General features: G+C 41.5%; 1 protein-coding gene across 8 annotated transcripts in view; it reads left to right on the forward strand.

Annotated features, from left to right (window-relative positions):
- Positions 1 to 24,835, forward strand: part of FMN1 (formin 1) — a 502,692-nt gene that overhangs the window by 327,059 nt on the left and 150,798 nt on the right. For 7 of the 8 annotated variants that reach the window (XR_009739072.1, XM_061430672.1, XM_061430670.1 and 4 more), the window contains 4 exons: positions 9,299 to 9,428; positions 10,879 to 11,025; positions 12,120 to 12,179; positions 16,439 to 16,559. Coding sequence is in view for 7 of the 8 variants with exons in the window: in XM_061430672.1 (XP_061286656.1) it covers positions 9,299 to 9,428; positions 10,879 to 11,025; positions 12,120 to 12,179; positions 16,439 to 16,559 (458 nt within the window). In the remaining variant the exon portion in view is untranslated. Of the gene's footprint in view, positions 1 to 9,298; positions 9,429 to 10,878; positions 11,026 to 12,119; positions 12,180 to 16,438; positions 16,560 to 24,835 lie in introns of those variants that run through there. The other variant, XM_061430674.1, reaches the window with a different exon arrangement.

The raw sequence follows: 24,835 nt of genomic DNA on the forward strand, positions 1-24,835 counted from the left end.
CCTTCCCTATCTTCCTGCCTCCAGCTCCGAATAACCACATCTAAGCTGTGCCAAGCTCAGTCACAGCAGCGTCATTCCCGTGACCTATTGCATGCAGCAGGATGACCTGACTGCCGGGAAAGGCAGCTGGGAGATTTGTGCTGCTGGGTAGCATGTCTCAAGCCCTCACCCCACCCCTCGTGACTCCCCTTTTCTTGTCCTAGCAAATCGTTAATTCCTCCTAGACTAAACATTCTGGCCAAAAGGGTAACTGAGGAAGGAAGAAGTTACTGCTCCGTTTAAGGTTCTGCTGATGCAGTTGAAAGAGATGATGTCAGAGTCACAGGATTCAAATTGATTTTCCTAAATATCGTATCCAGTAAATGTTGCCTGCATGTGCCAGCTTTCTCCCCACACTCTCCACCTGCTCTTCCTAATTTCAGTGTGACTTTTCATCCTTCATTTGCACGTGCTTATGCTGCTCTCCAGTCACTGTTTAGACATGTCTGCTCTCTGTTTTGAGGTACTCCACACACTCTTGTTCTTTGCTGGACTCTTGGGATCTGCAGCCCCCCAGGTTCCACCCAGGACTCTGAGAATGTGGGCTGGGTCCTGAGTGGACAGAGGGCTCCTTTGCCTGTTGCTCCTTTGAGTGCTTCCTGCCCAAGGAAGGGTACCCTTCTCAGCTTGGAGAGGAGGGGAGGGATAGGAAACAGAGGAAATCGATCGAGTTTAGAGTAAGTAGGACTTCCCTGGTGGCTCAGTTGGTAAAGAATCCACCTGTAATACAGGAGACCCAGGTTTGATCTCTGGCTGGGGAAGATACCCTGGAGAAAGAAATGGCAACCCACTCCAGTATACTTGCTGGGAAATCCCATGGACAGAGGAGCCTGGTGGGCTATAGTCCATGGGGTCACAAAGAGCTGGACATGACTTAATGATTAAACCACCACCAGGGTTATAAGTCAGCCCCAGAGACAGGTGAACGGCTTGTCCTGAAACCTTCATACCTTGCCCTTGGTTCCTCTAAAATACCCCACTTCCTTTGTTACAGCAAGGTCCAAAAATCATCTCCCAGTGACTGGGTGGGGGATTTTTAGGTTTACTCAATTACTGACAAACCTTTATGGTAATTTGGGCACACTTCATTGATTGGCTTTCATGTGGAGCATATGCCAGGACTCTCCCCAAAACACACCCAAAGTTAGTTAGTTCATGAAGCCTAGGAATTTTGTGACTCAGTGGGCTCCCGTCCCCTTCAGTTCCATCACCCTGAGTCGCCATCCTTACCAACCCTACCCCTGACCCATCACGTGATCAATCCCATGTCATGCTTTCTAATATAATGAGTTAATTTCCACTAAATTGCCAACATCCGCTGGATCATCAAAAAAGCAAGAGAGTTCCAGAAAAACATCTATTTCTGCTTTCTTGACTATGCCAAAGCCTTTGACTGTGTGGATCACAATAAACTGTGGAAAATTCTGAAAGAGATGGGAATACTAGACCACCTGACCTGCCTCTTGAGAAATTTGTATGCAGGTCAGGAAGCAACAGTTAGAACTGGACATGGAACAACAGACTGGTTCCAAATAGGGAAAGGAGTACGTCAAGGCTGTACATTGTCACCCTGTTTATTTAACTTCTATGCAGAGTACATCATGAGAAACGCTGGGCTGGAAGAAGCACAAGCTAGAATCAAGATTTCTAAGAGAAATATCAATAACCTCAGATATGCAGATGACACCACCCTTATGGCAGAAAGTGAAGAGGAACTAAAAAGCCTCTTGATGAAGGTGAAAGAGGAGAGTGAAAAAGTTGGCTTAAAACTCAACATTCAGAAAACGAAAATCATGGCATCCAGTCCCACCACTTCATGGGAAATAGATGGGGAAACAGTGGAAACAGTGTCAGACTTTATTTTGGGGGGCTCCAAAATCACTGCAGATGGTGACTGCAGCCATGAAATTAAAAGACGCTTACTCCTTGGAAGGAAAGTTATGACCAACCTAGATAGCATATTCAAAAGCAGAGACATTACTTTGCCAACAAAGGTCTGTCTAGTCAAGGCTATGGTTTTTCCAGTGGTCATGTATGGACGTGAGAGTTGGACTGTGAAGAAAGCTGAGTGCCAAAGAATTGATGCTTTTGAACTGTGGTGTTGGAGAAGACTCTTGAGAGTCCCTTGGACTGCAAGGAGATCCACCCAGTCCATTCTGAAGGAGATCAGCCCTGGGGTTTCTTTGGAAGGAATGATGCTAAAGCTGAAACTCCAGTACTTTGGCCACCTCATGTGAAGAGTTGACTCATTGGAAAAGACTGATGTTGGGAGGGATTGGGGGCAGGAGGAGAAGGGGACGACAGAGGATGAGATGGCTGGATGACATCACTGACTCAATGTCTGTGAGTCTGAGTGAACTCCGGGAATTGGTGATGGACAGGGAGGCCTGGCATGCTGCGATTCATGGGGTCGAGAAGGGTTGGACACGACTGAGCGACTGAACTGAACTGAACTGAAGGTGCTAATGACCGAAAATGAAAAGAATAATAACAGATATTTAGAAAAAGGCCATGGAAATATTTGAGGACTGACTTAGTCAGCTCTAACAAGGTACCTTCAACTGGGTGACTTGCCAACAACAAAAATGTGTATCTCACAGTTGCTGAAGCCAGAAGTCTGAGATCCAGCTGCAGCCATGGCTAGGTTCTAGTGAGAATGCTCTTGCACGCTGTGGACTGCCAATGTCTTCACATGGCAGAGAACAGAGAGAGGAAAGAATCTCTTGTGTCTCTTTTCTGCTGGGCACTGACCCCACTCATGAGGGATTAACCGTCATGTCCTTATTACTGCCCCAAATCCCTACTCCTTAATACTATCACATTAAGGGTCAGGATTTCAACATATGGATTTGGGGGGACACAAACATTCAGTCCATAATAGGGACAGTAGGACATACCAAACATTTGTTGTTCTTATTCATTGCTAAGTCATGTCCGACCCTGTGGCCCTATGGACTGCAGCGTGCCAGTCTCCTGTGTCCTCCATTATCGCCCAGAGTTTGCTCAGATTCATGTGCATTGAGTCGGTGATGCTGTTTAACCATCTCATCCTCTGCACCCCCTTCTCCTTTTGCCTTCAATCTTTCCCAGCATCAGGGTCTTTCCCAGTGAGTTGGCTCTTTGCATCATGTGAGTAAGCATTTGGGTAGTGCTAACTATACCACATTAAGCAATGATCTTCTAAGCTCAGAGTTGGAAAACTTTACCTGTAAAGGACCTGGCAGTAAGTACTTTAGGCTTGGTGGGCCATGACAGTCTGTTGGAACTATTCAAGTCGACTGTTACAGTCCAGAAGCAGCCATAGATGATGGACGTGCCTGTGCGCCAATAACATTTTATTTATGGATGCTGAAATTTGAATTTCATATCATTTTTACACCTTATAAAATATTATCCTCTGTTGCCTTTTCCCCCAACCATTTAAAAATGTGAAAACCATTCTTAGCCGATGGACCATACAAAAACAAGTGGTGGGCTGAATTTGGCCTGGAGTCTATAATTCACCAATCCTTGCTCTAAGCTATAGGAATGGCCAACCTGCTGAAATGAACAGTGGGCCCCTGCTCCTGGAAGGGGTCCCCTTTTCCTTCTGTGTTAATGCCTTTTTGGTATCATTTTACAAGATTAATTGCCAAGACAAAAAGTAATGGTAGCAGGTAATTAACAAAATGACTTCTTGTTCTTGCTTTCTCTACTGAGGATCTGGATAGAAGAGCATTTTTATTATCTTAATTTATTAAAAAATGTTTATTGGTATATTGTCACCCAGAGTGAAGTAAGTGTGAAAGAGAAAAGCAAATGTATCAGTGCACACATGTGGAATCTAGGAAAATGGTACTGATGAACCTATTTCCAAGGCAGAAATAGAGATGCAGATGAAGGGCATTTTTAAAGTTTGTAAGTGGTCATTTTAATGGCTTCCTTAACATGCTAAGCTCTTACTGACAGCAAAGAAGATGGCCATATTGTCCTGGTGATGTGTTTGGACTCACTTGCTAGAGGGTGAGGCCCAGAGAGGTAGGGCCTCCAGCCCTAAGTGAATTCCACCTTTGCTCCCAACCTCCTGCACAGCACAGCATTTGTTTGATTTATGCCAGAGTCTGATTTTTTGGCCACTTACTTGCCATTAGCGCCAAGTGAGTTGACTATAAGCATGTTTTACATACTGGAAAATATGAATCATTTATAGTTTCAACATTGCAGTTTCCTGAGATTCCTGTGGTGCCCGGTCCCATAAATTCGAGTCTGGAGAGGCTGGCTTCATCACTCACCTCATCAACTTTCTTGAGCCATGGGGCCAGATGTAGAAAGCCATTTCCCACAGAGATGTCATCTGCTTGGGACTAGGCTCTCTGAGAACCACTCTCTCCAGCGATGGTCCTCAACTCTGTTCACACTCTGCTTGGGGTGGTAGTGAGGCATTGGGAGCTTCTATTGCATTTGATTAGGCCTGGTGTGAGCTTTTTCTGGCCTGAAGTGAGGATACCGTATATAGCCTATTGGGATGCTCTACTTACGGGCTTCCCTGATAGCTCAGTTGGTAAAGAATCCACCTGCAATGCAGGAGACCCCAGTTCAATTCCTGGGTCAGGAAGACCCCCTGGAGAATGGGTAGGCTACCCACTCCAGTATTCTTGGGCTTCCCTGTGGCTCAGCTGGTAAAGAATCTGCCTGCAATGCAGGAGACCTGGGTTCGATCCCTGGGTTGGGAAGATCCCCTGGAGAAGGGAAAGGCTACCCGCTCCAGTATTCTGCCCTAGAGAATTCCATGGAGTGTATAGTACATGGGATCACAAAGAGTTGGACATGACTGAGCAACTTTCACTTTTCACTTATGCCCATAGCTGCCTTGCCCTCCCGCCCCAACCAAATGAAGACACGTTGACTTTTTGAAATAAGGCTCTGTTAGCATTTTCCTCTGTGGAGGAACATAGGTTACAACATGCACAGACAGAAATGTTAACATTCAGGGTTCCGACGGATCATTAACCAAATATTAGTTCCTTGAAAACAGTGGCCTGTTGTGTCATTTCTGCTATGAGCTGAGTTACTGCTGTACATGTGTGACCCATTCTCTGTGAGGTGCAGAATATCTCTCCTGTATACAGACTCTAGTTACAGTCCACCCTGGCAAGACCATCCGGCTTTAAGGACAGAAGGGGAAGGTCCCTAGTCTGTGGCTCTTTGGGGATATTTAGTCCTTCCTATCTCTGGCCCTAGCATAGACTAGTCCTAAAGGAAATCAGTCCATAAATATTCATGAGTACCATGAGCTAATAATGCCCAAGACCCCCTCTTTGGGGATGGGTAAAAGAGTGCTTATCCCTTCCCTTATGGGTAGAATATAAAACCCAGTTGAGGAGAGGGGATAAGATGTTAGACGTTTCATAGCCTTTGAGGTAACCTTCCCTGGTGGCTCAGATGGTAAAGAATCCTCCTGCAATGCAGGCGACCTGGGTTCGATCCCTGAGTTGGGAAGATACCCTGGAGGAGAGCATGGCAACTAACTCCAGTATTCTCGCCTGGCGAATCCCCATGGACAGAGGAGCCTGGTGGGCTACAATCCATGGGGTCACAAAGAGTCGGACACGACTGAGTGACTAAGCACAGTACAGCACGTGCCTCTGGTACTTTCTCAGGTAGATGGGAAATGGTGCTTTCCTCAAGTCTTTATTTTTCCCATATTTGCTACTCTAGTTTTTCTCATCTTCACCTTCTGCTAGGTGACCAGGCCCCAAACCCACAAATCATCCTGGACTTTTCTCAGTATCTCAGGGGATGGGTCAGCTTCTCTGGGTCTGGCCCCCTCAATTGCTTTCTAACCATTTGCCCCTGTACATCCACACTGGTGGCCCTCTCACCTACCCCATTAGAATATTCCAGGTATTCCCAGCCCCAGATCCGCTCCAGTCCAGATAACCTCCAGTCAATCATCCAAGCCTTGCCAGGACAATTTTATAAAACAAAAAGCTGGAAGTGTCACTCTTCTGTTTCAAATCATTCATTCATTCAGAAAAAGCTTGAAATCTTTGTTTTAGAATATGAAGCTCCATTTTAGCTTCTTCTCCCCTTTGCCCATGAATATCAGGCAGCCTGTCTAGGCTCTCACTGGCAGTTTCTCACACATGACCTGCGCAAGCACCAGAGGGCTCCCAGAGATCTGGGCTGACATGGTCCTTCCAGGGCTCTGACTTCGATGCCTGGCATGTGACATCCATAGCTCCTGTTTTAGGTCCCATCACCAAGATCACTCATCAAACTCCATGGTAATTGAGGATTTATTTCTCAGGTGATCAAGAAGCAATTATGTATAAGTTAAATTAGGTTCTCAGGTCTTAGCATGGTACCTGACACACTGTAAGTGCTTCATACACATCGAAAAACAGTAAAATTCTTGGTGACTGATGCTATTAGTATTTTTGGTGACACATTTCCTAGAGTCCAATCTGAAAGTAATGTGAAATTTCTGAATTTCATTCCTGACTCAACTCTGGATATGTGTTTTGGCCCCTTCTCCATACACAGAACATGGGGTCTTTAAGATTCCCTGAAAGCCTTCCTAGTGCCAACCCTAATTCCAGTAAAGCTTTGAGCCCAGGGAACCTTGTAGTTCTATTTCATTTTTTTCTGGGTAACACAAATTAGTTGAGGCTATGGGCTCATCTCCTTCTGTGGATCCTAACGTCCTTTCTGGAGACTAGTTATAAATGATTGTTTATCCAGCATTTCCTTCTTCTCTTCTAAGTCCTTGCTGGTGAGCTGGGGTGTTGATCTGTATATTCTTGCCATCAGTTCTTCACTCACTGTGTCCACTTAAATAAGGAAGTGTACCTTCTCTGGGATATAGGTCCTACTTTGGGAGTAGTGTTTCATGGTTGCGTTTGGAAAGGGAGAAATGGAGGGTGCTACCCTTGAGATATCTCTCGGCAGCATTTGAATATGTCAGACTTCCCAAGATTCACTCACAGGACCAGATGCCTCCCGGCCCATAAGCTTTTTACGGCTCGTGTTTGTGAAAACTGGTGATACCCCTGATTTCAGTCATAAATGAATCAGTGGTTTGAAACTAATTTTAGCAAAGAAGCAATTTACATATAGTGTGTAATTTTTTCATCTTGTTCTGATTCAGAATTCCTTTGGGTTTTCATTTTTATATCCCATCACATGGTTTTCATAATAATCAAAAGTTACAAAACCTTAAAACAAAGGTATGTTTTCTTTTATGAGCATTCTTTGCTTCATCTCAGTGCGATTAAAAAGAAAAAGGATTATGACCTGGTTGTAGGATGAATAAGAAAAACAGTTGATTATTAGAATTATTATTAAAACCCAAGTGTCCCTAAAAGAGGCACAGTGTATTAACTAAGAAACGTTGGGGGGTTATGGAAAAAATGGGGCTCCAGCTTTGCTCCTGTGTAAAAGTATTCTTGGTAAGAGGTTACAAAATGTCAGGGTATTGATGTTACGATTTGACTAAGACTTTCAGAACTATCAGTTAATCATCATTTCAACCCCAGAATGGATTTAATAGCTGTTAGTGGATTCTCTCCTCTTCTGGATTCATTTCCAACTCTTTCCATCCATTTTGGTTTATACCCCTTCCTCGGGTGGTTGGCTTCGAGAATATGTAACTCTTCCAACTTAATTTTGCAAGGGGCTCCAGTGCCCAGCTGCTCAGACAGTGAGCTTCTGTGTGTGGGTCAGGACTCACCTTTAGCTTTTAAGACCTGTCTTGCTGTAATTTTTAAGAAACTTTAGATTGTTCTCGCTTAATGAGTGCCTGCCTTGTTCCAAGCATGGAACTATGAACTCTTGTCTGTGTAAGTCAGTTCATGTGGAAAAGTAAACACCTGTAGAATAGAATCATTATGATTATTATAATTGATTGAACAGAAAAATAATAGTAAGCTCATTTCAGAAATAGATTTCTTTTAGTCACTTGCCTGTAGACATTTGCCTCGTCTTCACTTAGCCTATGTTAATACACCATTAGACAATACTGCACTATAAAGGGAGTTGATTGTGTTCTTTTCTTTTTTTTTTTTCAGACTGTAAAGATTAATGCTTCCCATTTGGGTTTAGTCTTATTTGGGAAGCAGGAGATAGATTACTTGATGTGGTTCAGTATACTTGCATTAACTTTCTGTTCTTATACATCATACGTTTGTTTACCATTATAGAAACCCATTAATGTATTTTTAATTTTTAAAAATTGTATACAGTTTTTAAATATTACTTTCCATTTACAGCTATCGGAAAATATTGTCTATATTCTGTGTTGTAAAGTGTATCTTTGAGCCTGTCTTATACCCAGTCATTTGTACCTTCCACTCCCCTAGCCTTATATTGCTCCTCCCCCACTGGTAACCACTGGTTTGTTCTCTGTATCTGTGAATCTGCATCTTTTTGGTTATATTCATGATTTGGTTATATTTTTTAGATTCCACGTATAAGTGATATCATATAGTACTTGTCTGTCTTTGATTTATTTCACTTAGCACAGCATTATACCCTCCAAGTCCGTCCATGTTGCTGCAGATGGTAAAATTTATTCTTTTTGTGGCCGAGTAGTATTCCATTGTAGAGAAGGAAATGGCAACCCACTCCAGTGTTCTTGCCTGGAGAATCCCAGGGACGGGGAGCCTGGTGGGCTGCCGTCTATGGGGTCGCACAGAGTCGGACACGACGGAAGCGACTTAGCAGCAGCAGCAGCATTCCATGGTGTGTACATCTCCTTTATCCGTGTATCTACTCACGAACACAGGTTGCTTCCATATCTTGGCAGTTATAAATAATGCCACTATGAACACTGGGGTGCATATATTTTTTCAAATTAGTGTTTTCAGTTTTTTTGGATGTATACTCAGGAGTGGAATTTCTAGGTCAAAAGGTAATTCTGTATTTAGGTTTTTGAGAAACCGCCATACTGTTTTCCACAGTGGCTGCAACAATTTGCATTCCTACCAACAGTGTACGAGAATTCTCCTTTCTCCACATCCTTGTTGACATTTGTTAGTGTTCTTTTTGATGATAGCCATTCTGATGGGTGGGAGGTGTTATACGGAAACCCATTTTGAAAAGTGGTTTTGTTGTCCACAGTAGAGCACATCCCTTGAGTTTGCTTATTTGATACCTTTTATGATGGTTCGATTGACATTGTCAAATAAGAAATGCTTTCATGGTGAATCTTTTTCTGCTGTCTTTTTATTTCCTGTGTGACTGTATATGAAGTCAGCTGATTCATTCTTAATTTTTACAGATTTTTACATGAGTTAGCCCAGATCCCTAATTTTGCTGAACGTGCCCAGTGCATAATCTTCAGATCTGTCTTTTCTGAGGGTATCACCGCCTTGCACCGAAAGGTAGAGATCATCACACGAGCTTCTAAGGTATGTTTGCTGCCTAATTCAAGGATAACTTTGCCTTTCTTGGGGGTGGAGGAGGGAGTGGAGAGTGGGAAAGATCAACTTGAGTCCCTTTGTAGAAAACTTTTTGCCTTAAGATTGTGTATTTCCCTGTGACGATTATCCCATAAGTTTGTGTGCATGTATGTGAATGAGTAAGAAAGGAGATGCAGATTGATAGAGGATAAAGAGGGAGAAAAAAATAACACTTTTACAGATTTCTCACCTATTCCAAATACCTCCCAATATACATACTGGCCACTTAAAACCAACCTTAATAGTATAGTGTGTTTTGTACTCTGTCTAAGATTGCAAGAGATTTGCCTTAAACCAATGCACTGGATCATCTGAAATGTGTTTACATAGTGAAATATTGTAAGAAGATTCCAGAGACTTGATAAATGAAATAAATAATTATGGCAATGAGTGATGGGCCAATAAATTTTTGCTGGCTTCATCCCACTGGTGTTCTTTATAAATTCTTCAACTTGGCATTTTCTCCCAGTGACCTACATCCTTAACCACATGATGATCCTCCATAAATACTGTAGAGTTTAGTTGCTTATTTGAAGGCATGTTTTTTTTTTCCTCTTCTAAGACATAAAAGATTTCAATAAAGAAAGCATAAATATCACCAAGGTGTATAATATGCACCTTCTAATAATGCCCTAAAAAGCAGGAACAGAGGTCAACTTGGAGCTGCAGTTGGTTTTCTGTCTTTACCCTGAAATAAAGGAAAATAAAGTCAACTGAAATTATAGAGAAGGGAGAAAAGTATCAATTTGAAAATTTGCACTTGGAGCCAAAGAATGAGAGAGAAAGAGGTGAAACAAATGAGAGAGGAAGCTGAAGAAACCCCAAGAAGCTTGAAATTGTAATAGTTAACAGACAAATCAGCAAGCGCTTAATAAACAGAGCCTGTGACCTCGAAATACATTATTGTAGTTCACCTCTGAGGGTTATTTCCAGGGATAAGGAAGAATAGGCATGCTGTTGTATCTACCCAACATTTAACTATGCTGTTTATATACAGACAGTGTCCAAAACCAGATTCTCAAATGATCTTAAAACCTTTTGTATTTAGAAGCCATCAAATACAAAACCTAACTGTAACAACTCTCTTGTTTCAATTTCTGAATCCCTTAAAATAAGTATTTAAAAAATAAAATTGGCTCAAATAGAAATGTAATATTTAATATTCAGTGTTAAAACATGTACAGTTTGTAATTCATTGAAAGGATAAAACATGATGGCTGTTAACATTTTTTTTTAAGACACTTAGCTTAATGAAGTGTATTTTCTGTTTCACCAATTGTAAATCCTATTGGTAACAGGCCAGCAAACAGACTATCAGGTGCTTGGTGAACATTTGTTGTTAAATGAACATAGGTGCTTTTGGAGTTCAGCCTCATAATAATTATTATTTTTTTCCCAGGGCTTGCTGCACATGAAGAGTGTAAAAGATATTTTAGCTCTCATTCTGGCTTTTGGAAATTATATGAATGGAGGAAATAGGACTCGGGGACAAGCAGATGGATATAGCTTAGAAATTCTGCCCAAACTCAAGGACGTCAAAAGTCGGGTATTTATTTTTCATATGAGTTTCTGTGATCTGCCATCATTTTCCTTCTACCCTTTCAATTTTTTTTTTTTTAAGTATCCCTAGTTGTTCCATTCATCTCTGTCTTCCTCCTAGCAGTACATTTTTTTCTTTGCTTTCTTTTGAATACAGGTTTTTCGTGTTTGATCTTCTTTTGACGAAAAATTCCCAACATTCATTTGCTTGAAAGCACACAGTTAGATGTTGAACTACCATGAGAGGATAAAACAGATAGTGTACAGTATTAGCCATAGCACAAGACTTGAATCTGTTTGAATTTGGTGTTAGCTACTTGTAATTTACTCACCCCTGAGTAGGGAGCGATGCCGAATCACCAAGGGAGCTGAGCGTTTGAATTATCCTTTGGTCCACAACAATTGGACTGGGGGGTCCACTGTCAACCCCTCTGAGCCTGATTATCATTTGGCTCCACACCCCTGCAGAGCTCTCTTTAGAAACAAGCAGCCCATAGCTAGGCGTCCCTGTCAGGGGGCAGGGAGGGGGAATGGAGGGAGGGGAAACACAGAGGCAAATTAGAGTTAGACCCACGTGAACAAGACACAAAGGCTGCCTTGTGGGAGGGCTCGCTCTCCCCTGGAGTCCCAGGGTCATAAAGTGGCAGGGTGTTCCTTTTAAGCCATCTTGATTGTTTTTCATGCCATTAAGAACACACATTTTTTGAGAGGTGGGAAGGGAGGGATGGTTTTTCTGTTCTGCTCCCTGGTTCTCTTTAGCACTCCCCTTCCTCCTCCTTTCTTGGCTTTATGCCTGAAAATATTGAGATAGTCTTTTGGTTGGTTGGTTGCATGTCTTAGCCATTACCTCAGAGGTCTTATGGATTGATTATCTGTTTGGGTTTTCTCCCCCTCAAAGGAAAAGTGTAGTATCATTTCTTTCTATAGATGCCATTAAAAATGAATGGGACAAGGAGGAGAATTTCACCAGTATCAAACAGAATCAAGACTAGGTATCAGAAAATTAAAAGAGTTACAAAATGAGATTTCAGTTCTTTGACTATATACTATGGCAGAGTCTCATGTGAAGGATATTCATTTAAGCTTCTCTTTTAAACCTAGGATAATGGGATTAATCTGGTGGACTACGTGGTGAAATATTACCTGCGTTACTATGATCAGGTAAGAAATGGCATTATGTGGAAAACTGCACCTAATGGAGTTTCAACTCCTTCACATCGTTGGCATTCAGAAATTGGATGATGGCTGGATGGATGAATTTCAAGTCCAACATAGAATTTGAGAGCTCTCCAGCCTCCTTGGTTTACAGATGGGAACACTGAAGCCAAGAGAATTTAGTTGACTCTTGTGAAGGGAAGCATTATTCAGTACAAATCTACTGCCTCCTAATCTACTATGTAACACAGCTTCAGAGAGATCCCTAGTCATCTCAGCGCCTTCTGACCAGGTTGTGAGGGTTCCTGTGAAACCTATATCCATTCAGTAATTGGTTATATTTGAAACTAGATTCTGGGCTGCAGACCAAAATTTAGGAACTTAATATGCAGTAATACCCAATACTTTATCAGCAGTGAACAACAACATTGGTGAACAAGTTAAAGACGTGGAATTTAAATCCATCTTCCCTGCTTAAATTACACTGGCCATTAGAAATAAAAATTTCTGTGAGAATCCACCTGAGCACCATTTTCTATGTTTTATTCCTTCTCATTAAATCGAGAACAAGGAGTCCTAGCTTTGAGAAGAAAGAGGTACTATTGTAAGTTGTTGAGAAACCTAGCAGTCAGTAAATGGAAAAAGTCTTGGGAAAATGTTGTCAGGAGTCCCACTTAACTATCCACAAAGGCAGAGTTTTTCCTAGGTAGCGAGGGAAGAAAAGTCAAGATTCCAGGGCGTCCTTTTCAAAAGGCCTTCAATTTCATGCAGAGGACAAGCTAAGCACTGATGAAGCCTTTCGTCATCTGTCCTCCCCTCCTGGTGGGTTTATCTGACTGACTGTAATATAGGTGCTTGATACATACTTACTGAGTTGAATGTACTGTAAATATCCACAAGCATGTAGTCAGTAGCATCTGTGAAGAATTAGATAAATGGAGGTGACAGATGTTTTCTGGTAGAGCAGTACAGGTGTGTTGAGCTTGAGGCAATGTTTGTGCACCCACAGTTCTGACAATAGATACCAAAGTGGCAGAAGAACTCTCCTGAAGAATCTTGGGGTGACAGTTCAAAGTTGACATGAGCAGATTTATGCATAGTCTCTATCTCAGCCATGCTTCCTACACAGATGCACTGTGTAGGAAGGATAACATTTGCCTATGGAATTTGGCTCCTGATGAAGAGCCGAACCCAGTGGAATCAGCTTCACAGAGGAAAATGTTAAAATCCAATAAGATTAGTTTCAGAAATCCTAAAGGAAATCAACCCTAAATACTCATTGGAAGGACTGATGCTGAAGCTGAAGCTCCAATATTTTGGCCACCTGATGTGAAGCGCCAACTCATTGGAAAAGACTCTGATGCTGGGAAATATGAGGGCAGGAGAAGGGGGTGACAAAGGATGAGGTGGCTGAATGGCATCACCAACTCAACGGGCATGAGTTTGAGCAAACTCCAGGAGATAGTGAAGGACAGGGAAGCCTGGTGTGCTACAGTCCATGGGGTCACAAAGAGTCAGACACTACTTGGCAACTGAACAATAGGATGGTCCAGTTTAGGAAAAATAAGAAGTCAACAACTGTGTGGTGCTCTCCCAGTTTTTCACTGAGCAGAATGAATATCACTCAAGAGTGTAGGATTATGTGATTTATAAAATGATCCCTTCCCTCTTAGGAGCCTAAGTGATGATGTTTGTGGTTAGTGGTGAAGAGCAATTAGCAGAAGAAAGGTGACTCTTGCTCCAAGCTTCCTTCTACTCATGGATGATTTTTGGTTCAAGTTGAGGTCTATGTGAAGTTTAAAGAAACCCTTCTAGGGCCATGTCTTTTGAACTCTTAATTGAGCAACTTTCATAAGAGCTGCTGCTGCTGCTGCTAAGTCAGTTCAGTCATGTCCAACTCTGTGCGATCCCATAGACGGCAGCCCACCAGGCTCCGCCATCCCTGGGATTCTCCAGGCAAGAACACTGGAGTGGGTTGCCATTGCCTTCTCCAGTGCATGAAAGTGAAAAGTGAAAATGAAGTCGCTCAGTCGTGTCCGACTCTTCGTGACCCCATGGACTGCAGCCCACCAGGCTCCTCCGTCCATGGGATTTTCCAGGCAAGAGTACTGGAGTGGCGTGCCATTGTGTCCTCTGCGTAAGAGCTACTACTAAGCTGATTTGCTCAGCAGCATTTTCTCTTTTTCTACCTTAAAAAAAAGAAGAAGAAACTGGGACTGAATCTGATAAAAAGTTTTGAAGACTAGAAAGAGACATGCATGAGTTCTTCCAATGTTGATTACCGTGGAATTTTGTGGCAAGCATCTTAGATGTTGTTCCATCTTGGCACTCATACTAGGGCACTGCTTCCATTGTTTTTTAGAGCAGTAACATAAGGAAAGTAAAAAATAGTACACTGATCATGTAAAATATTGTTCTGATCAAATGAGGAAAACCACTTTCTTCTAGCATTACAAATGGGGCCAGATGTCTTAAAGGAAGAGGGAAGGACCCAGGGAATTTTTGAAATCACAAGAAAAGAGGGTAAGAAGGTAGATGACCCCTGTCCAAGATGCATACTTCCCAGAACAGTGTTCTGTAAGCTGTCTGTAATAGTGCCACAGTTTATTGGTAGACCTGATGGTGAGTACTCAACTGAGAACAAGACATAATTCCTGCCTCCAAAGTGTTCATAGTCTACTGGGGAAGACACCAAGCTAACAAGGCAATTTTTAAATTAATGTTGATAAGTGCTGTGATACGGGAAGTAGCGGGGGCTCTTGGAAACATCCAGGTGCTGGAGTTCTGGGGAGAGCTTTAAGGAAATGCTGTTTTGAGACTTGAAGAAGTATGAACCAGGACGTTTGAGGAGGGCTTGGGGAAGGATTTGGAAAGAGACAGTTTTGTAGACAAAAGTCTACAAGCAAGAGATTGTGGCCTGTTCTTTTACTTTTTGAAAGTGAGGGAGTTAGAGATAGGAGAAGGGAGAAATCAGGCTGGAGATGGAGACAGAGGCCAGATCATAAAGTGCCTTGTAAAGCAGTTGTAGAGTTTGGAATTAGTCCTAATGGCAGTAGGGAAGATGGAATGTGAAGGAGAGCTGGCAGAGTACTCTGTGTGGAGAGAAGCATAAGCGAAGACGGCCTGAGATATGTAGGACACAAAGCTTACATTGAACAACTCGGGAGAAAGCAGGCTGGACTGGAACAGATAGTTGAGGCTCTGCTTCTCCCTGTGTGCCTACAGGTTGTGCACCTCTGGATGTCTCTCTGCTGAGATCCTCTCTTAGCTGTAGTTGTGACGTTTGTCAGCACTCTACACAGCCACGCCTTTGTAAATACCTACTAAGATAGCTCTTGCCTGGTGGCTCAGACGGTAAAGAATCTGCCTGCAATGCAGGAGACCCAGGTTCAATGCCTGGGTCGGGAAGATACTCTGGAGAAGAAAATGGCAACCTACTCCAGTATCCTTGCCTGGAGAATTTCATGGACAGAGGAGCCTGACAGGCCACAGTCCATGGGGTTGCAAAGAGTTGGACACGACTGAACAACTAACTTTATACTTCCAAGGCAAGCAACATTAGGAGAATCTTTACAAATGTGTGAAGAATTTGATCACACATGTGCACACAAACACATGCACGAGCTTTAAACTGCAGAGGAAGGTAGGTAAGAGCATAAGTGAGGGCAGTTGTTCTCCCACTTCAGTGCTGCCTAGTCCAGTAGCTTCTAATTCACACCCATGGGCATACCCCAAAGATGAGTTATCTAATTGCTACCATGTGAAGCTCAACAGGGACTTTCAGTTTAAGCACTTTCATGTGTTCTTCCTATACCTTTTTTCCATGGGAATAGAGGGTCTAAGATCAGGACCTATCTGACTATTTTCTTTTTGATTCAAGAGTCAAATTAGAACCCAGCCCAGGGACTTGCCTGGCAGTGCAGTGTTTAGGACTCCCAGGTTCCACTGCAGCGTGCACGAGTTTGATCCCTGGTTCAGGAATTATGAGCCAACATGCTGTGAGGCATGGCCAAAAAATATATTAATTAAAAAAATTAAAACCTCAGCCCATGCCATAGCCGTAGCCTTGGCCTCAGTGCCAGTAAGACCAAAATGATAGTACAAAAGACATAAAAGCACTTCAAAGTAACCAGTCCAAAGTTAGGAATAGCAGGGGATCTTTGCTATGATTCTTATCCGACTATCCAAAAAAAAGATGTTTTGGAATTTCAACTGAACGTGACAATTGAGAAGTATAATGTACTTTTGTTTACCATCTATTCTAGGAAGCAGGAACAGAAAAGAGTGTTTTCCCCTTGCCTGAACCACAGGATTTCTTCTTGGCTTCTCAAGTCAAATTTGAAGACCTTATAAAAGATTTGAGAAAACTGAAGAGGCAACTAGAAGGTAATGGGAACTGTTCTGTTATTATGATCATAGATATTTTTTAAATGGTTGAAGAGGATGATATCTCTCTGGCTCGTGGAATGGAATTGGTGAGAGTTCAGTTACCACAGTCTTCGGGACACTCGCATCTCTGTGTACCATTTGGAGTCACTTTATTTACACATCTTTCTCTTTTGTTAATCAGTGGGTACTACATATGTATCTTGTTACCTATATTTTCCAACATGTAATAGATATAATTTTAATAATAATAATTACAGCAACTCTTTTTTTTTTTTAATTCTTACTGTGATCTTATATGATTCTTCTAACTAGGGTAAGAAGGTAAAGGTAACCCAAATAAGCAGGAACTACACTAACTCCATTTTATAGATGAGAAAAATGAGGCTTAGAAAAGTTATATTCACACAGCCAGAGGCAGATTAAATCTAATTAGAAAATCTCATGCCTTGTGTTTTCTAAGCTAGTTTACTATGCTGCCTTATCTCTCCTTCTCTCTTGCTGTCATGCAAAATGCACACTCACATTCCTATATATTTTGTTTATGTATATAAGTTTAATAGTGATGGCAAGACCCATAGTAAACAGTCTATTTTAGTTTAATTTACATTTTTAATTATCCAAAACAAAATGCTGAAAGCCCTTTTTGGCTTTTTTAAAAGGTGAAAATATGTCTCTGTTGGGCAGGAATTTTCCTTTGGCATCTCTCAAGTCTTGTGTTTTCACAGTGGAGACATCTCCTTGTCCAAGAATATAAATACTTGCCTCAGAGCTTGTATAACTCCTATTGAAGAGCTCTGCGGAGGATTTAGGGAGCGTGTTAATGTGGAAATGGAGCCCAGAGCGCCAAAAGCAGAGCTTGAGGAAATGAAGAGCTTGCACCAGGAATATTTTTACACTAAGACATAAAATAAACATTTTAAAAATGTTTATTGTGAAAGAGTACTCAGAAATCTAAGTCTTAGACGGAGGACAGCTTGGAAATGCAAGTAAAGTGGGAAAGATCTGCTCCCGGTGGCAGGGCGAGCCATTTATTTTTACTTTAGGCATAAAACTTACTTAAATAAGGATGGTGGTTACAACTGAATATTTTTACCTTGTAAATGATTTTTAAAGGAACATGTGGAGTTTCTTTTTCCTCCTGTTGATGTGGTCAAGAGTGTGAATTCAACCAAATGGATGTTTTGTCCAGGAATGTGATCTGTGAACACATGATCATTCTTTTTCCTCTCCTCAAAAACAGTTTTTTTCCTTGACTGAGATGAGCTTGATTCTTATTGTAAGAAAGCAGAGTAAGCCATCACATACCAGTATTTTTCTGTCCCTCTTCAATGGCAGAATTAGGGCCAGGCCAGTCTTCAAGGTAACTGTTGCAGTAGCAGAGAGGACCTATGCTTGTGTCGTACATGTGTATGTTAGATGTTTAGGCTCCTCTGTCCATGGAATTCTCCAAGCAAGGATATTGGAGTAGGTTGCCATTTCCTTCTCCAGGGGATCTTCCTGACCCAGGGATCGAACCCACATCTCTTGTGTCTCCTGCATTGGCAGGCCGATTCTTTACCATCTGAGCCACGAGGGCTGTCCCTGACTCTCTTGGTCCTTGTGAAACCACGGCCTGCCCTCTCCTGTGGTCTTTGAGCAGAAACCTGATCTGTATTGGATCTTTCCTCTTCGCCTGCTTTCCCTCCATGCGCTCTCTCTTATCAGGCATCCTGGCTCGGCCCCCTGCCTTTGATGTCTCTGTGTATTTGATGATAAATAACAAAAGGAAAAGAAGAGTGAATTCAGAGGACAGTGGAGAGGCAGGAATGTACCTTACTTTCTCTAGGGTGATCCGTGGTGTCACTCCAGATCTCTGAGGACTCAACTGATAGGTTCCTCAGGCAATTTTAAGGACATACAGGAACTTCTGAAGCTGGAGGAGCTGCCTTATGCAGGAAAGCTGAACAATACCTCAGCTATTTTTCTTCTTTGCATGGCATGTCATCAGAAGACATCAAGTTCACCACCAAGGCAAATGAGGAAAGCGGGGCTGCCCCACACACATTGAATATTTAAACAAAAATGCCCTGCTAATCTTTAGAGATGCCAGTGTTTTTAATACATGAAAGGTACCTAGTAAATATTTAAAGAAAATACAGACCATCGGTTCTCTAATGAATTTCTTGTTCTTCTAAATCCCATCTGGCAAGATGGCCAGAGTCGTGGCGGCCCGTTTCATCTCCCGTCCCCATTCAGGCTTCAGCTCCGTTTCCATAAGGCCTGGGTGTGAGCCGAGATTGAATGTTTAATTGAAAAGGACATAATTTTCACACATACAGCAAAGATTTGATGAGGCTTTGAGGTTTATTGTAGCCATTAAAATGTCGTGGCTGCTGGCAAAACCCCAGAAAATGTCTAAAGCTAAACCAGATGTGATTAGCAAATCTCAAGAAGGCTCAGGCCTTAGTTCTCTGGGCAGCCATAGACTTTGAAAAGAAAATCATCTTGGGTAGCAAGAACCACACACACCTTAACAATGGAGTGGAAGTTAAATGATGGTTTTTGGTTGTATAGATGTTGCTGATAGCAGTAGAGATTGTCAATGAGATTATTGTCTCTTTCCTAGAGACCAGAAGTTCCACCAGCAGTTTTATGTAGGAAGACATAGCAGGGAATTGAGGACAGTAGTATACGCTACAATTTATTGTGTGATTATTATCAGGTACTTTCCATAGAGCATCTCTTTAAGCCTTTACAATGATACTGTGAAGCAGATACCATTATACAGTCCTCACAAGAGGAGGAAACGGAAGTTCATGGTGCTAAGGTGACCTGCCAGGTTACTTCACAGCTGATGACCTAGTCGTATTTTGAAACTAGATATGACTCTGAGGTCTGTTACTCATGACTTATCCTGCTGCTGCCCCAGAAGTCTCCGTAATCTGGTCAGAGGTCACAACAGAAAGATACATATTCCTAGAAGATGCATAGAGCCTCATAAGGAAACAAATGGCAGAATTAGTGGGTGAGTGTGTGTGTGAGCCCAAGAACCTGCTCCAACTAAGTACATATTGATAGACCCTCAGATCACTTAGAGACATGGGAAAGAGCTTTGTGTGTGGGCTGGGGTTACATGGTTGGAGGAGACAGAGGAGAGATGGGTTATCAAGGTGAACAGTACTGCACAGGATTAGGAACTCAGACTTTAGAGTCAGAGATATACTTTATACTGGCAACCCATTCCAGTATTCTTGCCTGGGAAAATCCCAAGTTTGCAACTCCAGGAAGTGTAGCCCTGCCAGGCTCTTCTGTTCATGGGATTTTCACAGGCAAGAATACTGGAGTGAGTTGCCATTTCTCTTCCAGGGGATCTTCCCAACCCAGTGATCGAATCCACATCTTTTGTGTCTCTTGCATTGGCAGGCAGTTTCTTTATTGCTAGTGCCACCTGGGAAGCCCAGATAAAAAGTATTATTTCACCTGAATTTTTATTTTTTAAGGGCAATTCTAACACCTGCATCATCAGAGGTAATGAATGCATAGTCCCTTAGTAAGGAAAGCTTCAATATAGCTGATTAACAGTACACACCTTTTACTGGAAAACAGATACCTTGTGGAAAGAGGCCCATAGTGTTGAGGGCCAGCTGACTGTGTTCGTGGAGAACCCAATTCCCAGAGCACTACAGAACAAGTTCTTGGTGATCGTGAATGTGTTCTTTGTCTTGCTTATTGTCATACATCCCTTAATCAAACAGTAATTTTTATTTCCCTGATACTTTGTTGATGTAAGTCATACCTGGGAGCAAGCAACAGGAATAACTGCTCTCTGTCTCATCCCTTGACCTTGCTTGCTAGCTAGCAGTTTGAAGGTACTCTTGCAAACCCATCCGTCATGGGCAGAGTAATGGCTCCCAAAGATGTCCAAACCCTGCTCCCTGGAGTCTGTGACTTTATTACCTTACATGGCAAAAGGGGACTTTGCCGACCTTGAGATGGGGAGATTATCCCAGACTAGCCAAGTGGGCCTAATCTAATCACACAGATCTTTAAATGAATCTTTAAAAGCTGACAACTTTCTCTGAGGTCAGCGGGAGATACTACAGTAGAATGATCAGAGAGATGCAGTGTTGCTGGCTTGGAAGATGGAGGAAGTGGGCAGTGAACCAAGGAATGTGGGAAGCCTCTAAGGCTGGAAAAGGCAAGGAACAGATTCTCCCTAGAGCCTCCAGAAGGGAATGCAGCCCTGTCAACACCTTGATGTCAGCTCAGTGAGACCCATGTCAGACTTCTAACATACGAAACTATGAGGTAATATATTTGTATTGTTTTAAGCCATTTAAGTCTTCGGCAATTTGTCATAATAGCAATAAGAAACAAACACGCCATGAAATGCATTCTTTCTGATTGTGCCTGGTAAAACCAGTCACACACACATGCACGCACGCATGCACGTGCGCGAACACACACACACACACACACACACACACACACACACACACACCCCATTGCTGAGGCCCTAGATGTAGGATTCCCCAGCTAGTGACTCTCACCAGTATTGCATGAAATGTGAATTGGTGCTCTCTAAAAAAAAACCTGGAAATGCTGTATACTGAAAACACATCACAAGGATACAGTCACATGAACTTACTCAAGGTTCTTGGAAGTCCTGCAATTTTCAAAAAAACAAACAAAAACAAATAGGTTTAGTCCTGTTTGAAGCAAGATTTCTCAAAACGTCAAACATTTTTTTTTTCTTTCACTGAACATACTTAGTATATGTCATAGAATATGTTTTCCGTTAAATACAGTTTAAGAAGAATGGATGTTGATATTGCTGTTACTTCTTAATATAAAGAACACAGCTGTTGGTTAAATGGTCATTCCTGGATGATCTTCGTAGGTGTAACTGTGATAAAGAGCCCTATACAAGCACGCTTCATACTCCCTAGCGTCATTACTCTACATGGGTTTGTTATCCACATAAACAAATATAGTAGAATAGGTCACATCCTCTCTGATGTCTTGATGCTTGAAAGCCAAAATGAACAACTTTAGTATTACTCAAAATTATTCTAGTATGATATCATTGCCCCCAAATCCACATTTGTGTGACATGATCCAATTTTATTATTATTATTTAAATAATTATATTGTTATTTAAATAATTATAAAAATTGTTTCTGGGTTGCAAAGTAGAACAGCCAATTTTTTTTGTTGTTGTTGGAAAGGGTAGGAACTCTTCAGATAGGTGTTGAGAAGTCAGCCTATTATGAAAAGTTTAAGGATAAAAATAAATTGCCCTTAATAGCTAAGAAAACGTACTTGGTATCCCCTATCATTAAGGGTAGGATATTTGATCAACTAACTATGTACTAAATCTTGACTTGAAAATGATGCATTATTAACCCTGCTACCGCATATGTAATCAATAGTTAGGCCTTCCCTAGTGGGCTCAGATGGGAAGGAATTTGCCTGCATTGAGGGAGACCCAGGTTTGATCCGTGGGGCAGGAAGATCCCCTGGAGAAGGAAACGGCTACCCACTCCAATATTCTTACACTCAGGGTAAGATAATCTAACTTGCTTGAGAATGTTGGCAGAGATGCAAGTGAGTATGTGTGTGTTCATGTGTGTTTTAAGATAATTCTGATGATGTTCTTTTCTCTAAACATTTTAGACTATATTTGAACATGTCCTTTCTTATGTATCACTTAGAAATATTTTGAAATACACTTACACAGTTTCAGAGAGGCAAAGAGTCTCTGTTAACTTTTTTGATATCTGTTATCACTCTGTAAATGTTTATCCTTCAAATGTTTATCCTGAAATGTTAACTCTTTTAAGCCTTCTGTAAATGAGATGCTGTGTGAAATGTGTAGTCCAGGCATTCAATAAACACTGAAGTCTTTATTCTAAATTTGAATAGTAGTATGATATGTAACTTGACATTGAAATATATTCATCACTTCTTCGGACATTTTCAATCCCCATGTCCTTATTTTAGTAGAGTGACCAGATTAGCCCAGAAGGATCCAAATGAGCCTCTGTTTTGTATGAAATTAGTATCTGAATATTCTACCTCTAAAGCTAAGTTACAGAAGGCTGTAAACTCATACATACATGAAAGTAACAACTTTAAAAAGAGATGTGTTTTGTTTTTGGTAGTTTTTTTTAACTATAGTCAGCATGTCTTCCAGATGAAGTTGGTAGATTGAACTCATTCACTTAGCTTCACTCCTTTCTAAAAGCCCACACAAAAACATTTAGAGGCACACAGTCAAAACCAATATAATCAGCTGCAAGAGGAGGAATTAGGGAGGGAGCACACACATACACACATATAAACAGGAAATGAGAACATTTTCACGTGGTAAGTTGCTTATGGCCCTGGACACAGACCAGTGTAGTGGCGCTAGTTTAACAATTTGGATATGAATATGAAATCATACAATTAAAACTACTTTCAAAAACATAAGTTATAGTCAACTGTCAACGATAGGTAGCTCGATTAGTGAAGTTGAGGATCAATGATAGTCCATAAAACATTAATGCATCATTTTTAACAGTAATCTCTGAGTCAGCTCTACTATTTACATGTTGGAAGACCTTCCCTGTTTGAAACTACATAGTAAGCAGTAGACCGCCTTCCCTGCAAGGTGGAAACAATCCTCATCTTTAACTCACTTAACTTCATAAACAAATTAGTGTCTGGGCAAATACATTGATGAGATAGTATTAGTGAGGTGATGAGGGTGAGATGAGTTTGGAACTCTGAGCACTGATAGCATCAGAGAGGGAACCTGCCTGCGGGAGAGTTGGTGTCCCCAGTGATAAAGAGAGGGCAGACGGTGAGTTACCAGAATTTATACTTCATCTTGCCCTTGACTACTTTTTAACTTGGTAAATGTTTAACTTGGAATAGTGTGTGGTATCCATCCCTCTTCCTATTACTATAGTTACTGAAGAATTGACTGAGAGATGAAGAGAAATGCTAATAACCAGTGTTGTTAATCTAATGAATATTCCAGTTTGTTCCACTGGAGGCAGGAGGAAGGATCCTGTCTCCCTCACGGCCATGTTGGCGCCTCCCCAGCCAGGGTCTGTCCAACTCTTGGATGAAAGTATGGTATTTTGCAGACTTAGTACTGTTGAGCCCCACACAGAACTTGAGAAAAGTGATGGCCTATTGATATTATCTCAGGAAGCAAAAAAGACCAGTTAAAGAAGGTCTGAAGTGGCTGTTCCCTTGAATTTGCAATAGACAAGGTTGGGAGCCTACCAAGCAGTGGGTGGAGGGGATTTCAGGGTAGCATTCTGCGCTTCATGCATATAATATGGGGGTACCCTTAGTGTTGCCAAATCTAGTAAATGAAATCCAGAAGGCCCATTTAAATCTGAATTTCAGACAAACCAGACTTTTACAAAGTGTGTTTCAAATAATGCACAATACTTACACTAAAAGAATTATTCCTTGATTATCTCAAATTCACATTTAACTTGGTGTCCCAGCTTTTTATCTGACATTTCAGTAGAGAGTTTAAAAGCAATAATAAAACCAACTGAAATTTAGTTCCTTTTATTGAAGTATAGTTGATTTACAATGTATTAATTTCTGCTGTACAGCAAAGTGATTCAATTATATAAATGTATATTCTTTATCATATTTTTAAAAATTATGGCTTATCACAAAATATTGAGTATAGTTTCCTGTGCTATACAGTAGGGCCTTGCTTTTTTATCCATCCTATGTATATTAGCTTGCATCTGCTAGTCCCAAACTCCCAGTCCTTCCCTCCACCATTCTCCCTCTCCCATAACAAGCACAAGTTTGTTCTGTATGTCTGTGAATCTGTTTCTATTTCAGGTATGTGTTCATTTGTGTCATATTTTAGATTTCACACATAAGTGATATCATGGTATTTGTCTTTCTCTTTCTGACTTACTTCACTTAGTATGATAATCTCTAGGTCCATCCATGTTGCTGCAAATAGTTCGTTCTTTTTTATGACTGAGTAATATTCCATTCCAAGCTGGAATCAAGATAGTCAGGAGAAACATCAACAACCTCAGATATGGGGATGATACCACCCTAATGGCAGAAAGCGAAAAGGAACTGAAGAACCTCTTGATAAGGGTGAAGGAAGAGAGTGAAAAAGCTGACTTAAAACTAAATATTAAAAAAACTAAGATCATGGCATCCAGCCCCATTACTCCATGGCAATAGAAGGGGAAAAGTTGGCAGCAGTGACAGATTTCCTCTTATTGGGCTCTAAAGTCGCTGCAGGTGGTGACTGC

Source organism: Bos javanicus, chromosome 10 (assembly GCF_032452875.1).
Source record: "Bos javanicus breed banteng chromosome 10, ARS-OSU_banteng_1.0, whole genome shotgun sequence".
Lineage (NCBI taxonomy): Eukaryota > Metazoa > Chordata > Mammalia > Artiodactyla > Bovidae > Bos > Bos javanicus.